The sequence below is a fragment of the Mytilus californianus genome, unplaced genomic scaffold, assembly GCF_021869535.1.
Source record: "Mytilus californianus isolate M0D057914Y unplaced genomic scaffold, xbMytCali1.0.p SCAF_6, whole genome shotgun sequence".
Lineage (NCBI taxonomy): Eukaryota > Metazoa > Mollusca > Bivalvia > Mytilida > Mytilidae > Mytilus > Mytilus californianus.
This window is the reverse complement of record NW_026262712.1, coordinates 61,105,399-61,114,173: the sequence shown is the minus strand read 5'-3', so window position 1 is coordinate 61,114,173 and position 8,775 is coordinate 61,105,399. Positions and strand designations below refer to the sequence as shown.

General features: G+C 33.5%; 1 protein-coding gene across 1 annotated transcript in view; it reads right to left on the bottom strand.

The window, feature by feature from the left end:
• Positions 1-1,279: 1,279 nt before the first annotated feature.
• LOC127704157 (uncharacterized) overlaps positions 1,280-8,775 on the bottom strand; it is a 71,788-nt gene continuing 64,292 nt past the window's right edge. The window contains exons 5-9 of the mRNA XM_052208056.1: positions 8,493-8,660; positions 7,351-7,475; positions 5,322-5,487; positions 4,097-4,327; positions 1,280-3,285 (exon numbers count right to left, since the gene is read on the bottom strand). Of these exons, the coding sequence (XP_052064016.1) occupies positions 2,954-3,285; positions 4,097-4,327; positions 5,322-5,487; positions 7,351-7,475; positions 8,493-8,660 (1,022 nt within the window). The 3' untranslated portion in view covers positions 1,280-2,953. The remainder of the gene's footprint in view (positions 3,286-4,096; positions 4,328-5,321; positions 5,488-7,350; positions 7,476-8,492; positions 8,661-8,775) is intronic.

Below are 8,775 nucleotides of genomic sequence, written 5' to 3'. Positions count from 1 at the left end.
AATGTCTACAACAGAATTCAGCAATCTAGGCAAGAGCGAAGACACATGGACATGCCCATCATGCTCAAAACCCAACAACTCTTCGACAAAAGTATACTTTATACCAAGTGGAGACGACAGCAAACATACCTCCCTTAATATATCTACCAATCCATTATTGCTAGACAGTATATCTGAGTCATCCATACCATCAACATCAGGATTAAGTATCAACTCACCATCTTTCAACACAACACCATTTAGTACAGATATACCGATCATGACATCATCACATAAACCAGCCAAAACGAAACAAACCCCTAAGAAACAACTAAGGCTGCTGAACATCAACTTCCAGAGTCTAAGAAAAAAGGGTAAACTTCTGGAGGCCGTTCTGGAACTGTACATATTGTCTGTTTGCGCTTTAAGATAAGTGAACTAATTTTCATATAAATCCAAGATTTGTAAGTGGTGAAGTTGAAATCGTCCCTTCGTAAGTATGTTCCAAATGTCGTTACTAACATCCAATTCCCTTTTACCCGAACGTGACCTACCGAATTAGACTTATCACAGGGTTTGTACTAACATGAGCAACACGACGGGTTCCACATGTGGAGCAGGATCTGCTTACCCTTCCGGAGCACCTGAGATCATCCCCAGTGTTTGGTGGGGTTCGTGTTGCTCAGTCTTTAGTTTTCTATGTTGTGTTTTGTGTACTGTTGTTTGTCTGTTTGTCTTTTTTCTTTTTTAGCCATGGCGTTGTCAGTTTATTTTCAAATTATGAATTTGAAAGTCCCTTTTGTATCTTTCGCCTCTTTTTTCCATACAGTGCAATGCTCCGATTTTCTCCATCATGAATAGATTAACTTAGCTGTATTTTGAAAAACCTTTCGGAACTGTGGGTTCTCAATGTTCTTTAACTTCGTACTTTATTTGGCAATTATTTATTTTTATTCGAAGGTCTGATGAGTCTTTACTATATAAAAACGAAGGTCTGGTATACAAAATTATAAGCCTGGTGTCTTGGATCTTTTTTTAGCTGCATAGGTAAGGCAATTCTTTCCTAGAGAAACTCATTCATAAACGAATGAAATACTTAGTGGAGTTATCCATATGTAAAGTCGAGTTTAATGATTTATTGATTTTAAATTCAGAATCTGAATTGTCATCAAACAAAAGCACAAAATCAAAAAGTCATCAATATAAATAATATATGTACAATGTTTATCATATAAAGTCAAATGAAATAAGAAAAAAATCTGTTGCTACTCTTCAATAATGAAAAAGAGGAGACACATAGTTAGATTAAACAATATTTTATTTTTCATAAGTGCATAAGTGACAAATAAACAACAGTAATATAGTGATTCGGAAACAAGAAAAAAAGTATTATTTAAATCTGTATCCTTTCATCAAATGAAAATATTGGGAACAAAATTAAAGAGACATGCTACAATTTAACTTGCAATATATATATGTTCTGTGACACAACATTAAATACACAATTTTGCCAACTAAATTAAACTCAACTCAACATATGCATTTTGTCGTGCAGACAAACTACCCGCATACATGTACCCGCCAAAAAAAACGTATTACCAAATCTTGCATCATTGGCCCTTTACGATTTATGATTGAAACTTTCAGACAAGATTTGTTCCGCTATACTGCGAAACGCGAGAAAAATGTATTTAATATACTTATGTCCATCAGAAGACAGTAGTTAATAATAATGTAAACAATAATGTAAATGTAAGTATGATACCGACACTTGGAGAGGGGGTACGGGGTGCTCATTTTCCAAATCCCACTTTTTAGTATTTTTTACCCATTTCTCACTTTTTTTTCCTTCTTTTTCCCAGATGCCACATTTTTTTGTTTAAATCCTATCTTCTTTACACCCCATATCCCACATCCCCACTTTTTACCCCGTATATATCACATTCCAACTTTTTTGACCCACTACATCCTACATCTCAAAAAAAAAGTCATCATTCTTTTCAGTAATCCTGGTTTTGGTTAACCTATTACATATCAGCGGCTGTTCAAATGTTTGAGGTAAGGAGGATATACGGTCCGTAACATAAAAATGTTAAAAATAGTTTTTTTACGATTTTATGCCAAAAAATGATATTTTTCGATCAATGGGGACGGGGCTAATGCCCTCACCCTCTCCCTTATTCCGTCAATCCATGTCAACTTATTCAATAGCGTCGTAGTAGTACAACTAATTAAAAGTGAACAACAAAATTGTCAATGAATAACATCGCCGCAAGTAAATTTATCAAATTTAGGCACAGTTATTTTCTAAACTGACAATTTACCATATAGAAATGTATTTGTTTAATCATGCCAGGACCAAAGTCCTAAATACTTGTCCAGGGATCTTTGTATACATAATACACAAATGAAATAATAGTTTTATAGTTCTTATACGTGCAGTTTTAAAGGTGTTGCCAAAATCGCAAGGACAAATCTTTCAACTGAATCTTAATAAAACTTTTTCTCTTAGTTTGAATTAAAATATGATAATAGAGAATTCTTTATATTTCACGTTATCAATATTATATACGTTACGTATAATACATTACATAGGTAGTTTAAGCAATTATCTGTAAGAACAAAGACCCAGTTTGCCATACTTACATATAACTTGTACGTATATATTCTGTACCAGCGGTATACTACTGTTGCCTTTATTGTATACTTACTTCAATTCCTATGAACATTATAGAGGCTTCTCACAGTGTGTATTTTAACGTATATTATTATATCGCTTGTGTGGTTTTTCTTTAAGAAGTCTTACAATACCAAAAGAATAGTCACAAACACAAAGGGTGTGTTTGACATTACACAATGTATAAAAGAGGCAATATATATTTACTTCATTCATATAAAATGAACTGTTACAGATATAACTCAAACGCATGTATATATATATATATTGCACAGAAGGTATAGCATAAACAAACAGTTAAAAATCTAAAATTGGTTTTTCAAATTCTTTTACTCTGATCTGTCTTGGAGTGTATTCACCATCGGATTTCCCTTTGAAAAAGAAAGGATTCCTTGACATCGTTTTAGTCTTCGGTGCTTTGGAATGTTCAACAACTTCTGGATTCGCGTCTTTTGATTTCTTGAGAGTTTCCACCTTCCTCTTTTTCCTTTTTCGTGCATAGACTAAGAGGCATATAAATAATGTCATAATAGTCAAAACAGCCGCCACAACAAGTATCCACCAAGGCCAATACAAATCTCGTAGCTTTTCCCAGAAACTGGAATTTGAAGACGAGGCTGATGCATTACCTTCAATAAAATATGTTCAAATGGTAAAGAACATCATTTTGTCAAGAGTTCTTCTGTGAATAATTATGAAGATCAAGCTCAAAAACAAATTATTTTGTTTTGATTATTTTGGCACAGAATGTATAGTGCAAAGTGCTTGAAACGTATTCGAAAAAAGAAAAAAGAATGTAAAATGAATATAAATGTCGTTACGAAATGGCAGATGAATACTGTTAGTAAACAGAGAAACTAGTTTGAACTGTTTACATTTGTCATTTCGGGGGCTTTCAAAGCATGCTGTGCTGTACATGTTTTGCTTATTGTTGAATGTCGTATGGTCACCTATAGTTGTTAGCTTATTGCGTTATTTGGTCTCTGGTGGAGAGGTGTCTCATTAGCATCATAGCACGCACATCTTCTTATTTTGATACGCAACCAGACGGCTCGAATGGGCTACTGTATGGTGAAAGGAAGACAACTAGATCAAACAGTCTTATTATACATTACAAATACACTTTACATTCGTCGGATAAGCAATAATTGGGACAATCTATGTTATGTATTCGGGCTCCAATCACAAGAGCTTTGAAGATAAGCGGCCTCACAGCTTCATGTCAAATCAATGAAGAAGAAAACAACTCTAATATTTCATTAGTTTTGCCTACATCTTCCTTTCATCCTGATATTTACTGGTTTGATACTTTAACTAAAAGGATTATGTCTGTGAGGCTTATCGGATGTAAACGAAAACTTTACGATCAACTTTAACCCTCTTCAAGTGCTGTAAAATATGACAATTTGAAAAAAAATGTACACGATAATCGGTGTATACCTGTATTATTACCAGTTGTCACAACAGCCCCGGAAGAAACAGTACTTGCAAGTGTTGATACCGTAGTTGAAGCAGTAGTTGTTGTGGTTGGTTGCGTTACTGCCACTACATTTGTTGTCGTGGCATCCGTTGTTGTGGTTGTTACTGAATCAATTGTTGTCGATTCTGTTGTTGTATCGATTGTTGTTGCAGAATCTGTAGTTACCTCTGTTGCGGCTTCTGGTGTTGTCCCTACAGGTTAGAGCAAATATATTGCCAATATTAGTTAGTTTAATATGTTAAAAACGGCAAATTTAAACACACGGAAACATTAAATCAAAGCTGACATTGGGTGAACTTGGCTATTCTTTTTAGGTTCGTTTTGGTCATATAGCTGTTCACGATCTCGGTTAATTATACTTCCTTGGTTTTCAAGTTGATGTCCTGAGCTTGAGCGTTCCCCTCATGAAGATTCATATTGAAAAGTACTTCGGACGCACCAATTTATTAAATATTATTTTCGTTTGATATGTCTAACAATAAATAGTTATATTTATTAAAAACGTGCTCCACAATTTTGTAACCTTCATAGCAATGATTTAATGGATTTGTTTGGATCTTAACCTTTTCTTAAGGTCATTTTCATCTATATAACTCCTTTGATAAAAATTCTTGTCTTTCAAATATTTTTGTGAACGTCCCTAAGCAGGTAAGTTCAGAAGAGCTACACGAACGTATAAACAATAAAATTATTTTTTTTATCATTGGATCGATACTCCTAGTTGTTATTCATCGAGGGTGTTATCAGCCCAGGTTTGAGTGCGTCGCTAGTGACTTGATTCATAATATACATTTCTTAAATGTTTCAATGATCAATATAGAAATTACAAAAGAGACCCTTCAGGTAAAGTTGACCTTAGATGGTTTCGGTCGTTCATACAATGGCATACATGCTTAAATGGCTCCGCGTGTATTTTTATGTCGTATACTCTCAAACGTTTAGTGTCAGTGTATCAGATTAAGGTAAATCTAAAGCGTTTAACACTTTTTATTTTGTTCATTCACTTGTTTTTTGTTTGTTTTGATTTGTGTTTTTTTTTTCGTCTACCGGAATTTGTCCGGTTATATCTAGACGAAAAAAAGTGGTATCTTGTTTACATATTTACGAATGTACATATTTTTTTATTATCTTTTTTTACTTTCTATTCTTACTTTTTCATATATAACAAACTTGGACTTTACATACATGGGTTAACAGGAGTAAAATGCATCCTAACATATTTCGTGGCTCCAGATTCATAATAGTATTCGTTATCCTTAGTAGCGTCACAGAATACAGGAAAAAATGTGTCCTCACTCATTGATAGGTAGAGAGATAGTGTAATAACTCCATCTGATCCAACCTTATATCTCTGAAAAAAAGAGGTTAACTTATTTATAAAAAGAAAAAAAAACTGTTAATTAGTTTTTGTCTAATATGAAGGGGACACTTGATCCGTATCCTAAAACAATGCTGATAAAGTATTTTGTTTAGAAGGAATTGTCTTGCAAATTAATTGTTGTCAGTTATCACTTTTCTCAAAGATTTAGTGTAAAAGTTAATATAAGCCTTCTGTTTTTAATTATGTTTTCCCCTTTAATTTAAGTTATCGCGCACTTTGTGTGCAGACAAAGCTGTCCTATTCCAAAAAAAAAAAAAAACAACAAAAACAACAAAAACAACAAAAAAAGCTTTAAGGGCAAAACTGATTGATGTTTAGTCTATACGTGGGTATGAACATGCTTGTTACAATGTATACATGTAGTACGTCAATTTGATAGCAAACCAACAAAGATATGTAGGTCAATTGACAGTCTTCAACAATTGTCTTGTATATCCTATGTTAAGCTCTCTAAATTATCATAGTACTGTACATGACCTTTACTGGCATAAAAAAGGAGATATTCTCTACAAGAAGATCATAGAGGACTGTAAGGCTAGTACAACTAATTAGAATTTAAACAAGTGTCCCCTCAGAATCTAATATGCCACAACATTTCTTTAACATTTAAATATTGCTTTTGTAGAATATTAAAGATTGCCTAAACTCGTTTTGTTTTGTCGGTACACATATTTTTGCCTTAAACTTAAAGCATGATGCTAATAAATATGTGCTTCCGCGAGGCAAATGTTAAATTAGAAATGGGAATGCAAATTACTGTTATCTTTTTCGGTAATATGTTGCATTGACCTCAAGAACACTGTGTGGCATCACCACCGGATATAGGTACCCCTGAAGCAAAGAGAGTACGTATTCGAATCCCCGTACGTACAGTAAACAACTTTTCGCTGCTATTCGCCGTACAATTTATCCGCTTTATTTACACGAATTTCTCTGTGTAAACAATAGTTTATTTCGAAATACAGTGTTGCTCAAGCTTAAATATGATATACCTTTGTTCTACAAAAACGTCAAATGAATAGTTGAAGGATATTAAATGTGTTTTAATTAAGTTTGAACTCGTCACATGCCTCGTTGAACAGTTACCCCTATCAGATTCTGACGATTTGGAGAGAGAGAAAAAGGGCCAAAGCCAATTAAGGATCATAATCAACCCTAAATAGTAGCTACATTATTAGGAACAGTGTCACAAAACTTTTCTTGTCAGCAAAACGTAGATTATAATAAAAACAAGAAGAATTCTTCACATTTTTTCCTCAACTCTTTGGTGGTACCTATATCCGCTGGTGATTCTACTTAGTGATGAAAGTACTAAGCGCGCCTATTCTCGAAAGAGAATTAAACCGTAGAATACAAGAAATTGCTACGTTTATTGTTTGTGCAGTTTAGCTGTTCGTCAAAAGAAGATATGACGATTTTCCTTGTTTGTGACATGTATTGAAACAAATTCAATTTTGTACCAGCTTATATTATTTCAAAGTTTGATCTTGTTTGTAAAAATAAGGTCCATGGAGATATTGAAGTGCATAGACGTCTATACAAATATAAGATTGACAATACAGACGATAGAACATTTGTTTCAAATCTGTTACAAACCAATCAAAACAATTTTATACTTTTTTCATTTCAGCATAAATGATTCGATACGAAAGTGTGAATTTTCTGCCTTTTAGTATCCATATCAATCATATAATTTATTTTTCAATATAGATGTGTGTTTTTTTAATTATTATTTATTACATTCTTATGTACATTTGAAATCGGCCTCTAGTTTAAATATTACTATACATAGTAAACATGACAAGTACGAGTATTTATTTTTATTAAACTTACTCCACAATACGGCCAGGCCGAAGAATCATACATTTCCATAACTATAAAATCCCCGGATGAGGGTGTATCTCTACTCTCTGCAGACCAGGAACCAAGGCAGTTAAATGCTCCGTAAAATGGATTTGCTGAAAAATAGCAGTTCGTTTAATGGTTAGTTTTTGTGACTGGTGCCATCTATTCTGATTACTTTTTCGATTTTATACAATAATCATGATAATTAAATGACAATGATATTGGTTTGTCCCTTTGCTTTTTCACTTGACATAGTTCGAATTAGTTTTAAATTAATTATAAATCAATGAAAGGAGATACCGGGTACGCGTGTACGTGAATTATTGCGACAGAAACCTAACATTACAAGAAAAGTAATCTGATATCATATTTACTCAACATCATCGTTTATTGCTTGATTGTTGGTGTTTAACGCTACTTTCAGCATTCTTGGCTAAATCGTGGTGGCCAGTTTTCAATGACGGACTACGCCGGAGTGCTCGTAGAGAACTAACGGCATTCGGCAGAAGAACGGAAAATCCTGGTAAATTAAGACCGGAGTCGAACACACCTGCCAAATGCGGGGTTCGAATTCACAATCTCGGTGCAGACAGACTAGTGATACTGGCACCATCTTCGTCATAAATTCATTCTCAAACCAAATGACAGTATGTTGATAAAATATGAATATAATGATCTATGCTCAATAAAAAGAAATATAGAATTTAATTTTACCAAGAAATCACATTGAATCTCTTCATACAAATAAATGATCAACTAATTATTAATCAATTCAGCTGGATCTAACATATTACGGAGTTCCTGATTCACACTGCCCTCTACTTTTACTTTCCTCCCGCTTACTATCAGACTAAATTCGGTCAATAAACTTTTTTAGTATATCCCTACTATTACTCCCCCTATTCCAAACGGTTACCACCCGCCTATCACCCGCTTTCCTCTCCTGACACCCACCCCTTATTACTTAACCTCTGTCCACCCTCTTTAACATGAAAACAATCACTTTTCAACGATATCAGTGGCGAAGAAAAAAAAAACCGCTAAAAAAACATTTGATAACTGAAATCCATAAATGTAAAAATATTTGTGTAAATAAATATTCTAATTAATTTTCTATATATACTCATTACCTTTAGATACCAAGTTAAAATCGAAGCAACTCTTTAAGGCAATGTTATAATCTGTGATGGAAGCTATCGATGATTGGCTGCTGGAACAATAATCTGCATTACCGCCACTACTAAATGTGAAGTAATAAGACTCAAAGGAAAACGGACAATTGACGTATTGAAAATTATCTGAAATAAAAAAAAACAGTTAGGACAATAACACCCAAAATAAATTTCAAAAGTAAAATAACAAAAATACCGATCTACAAGGAAAATTCAAAACAGTGAGTCCTTTATCAAATGG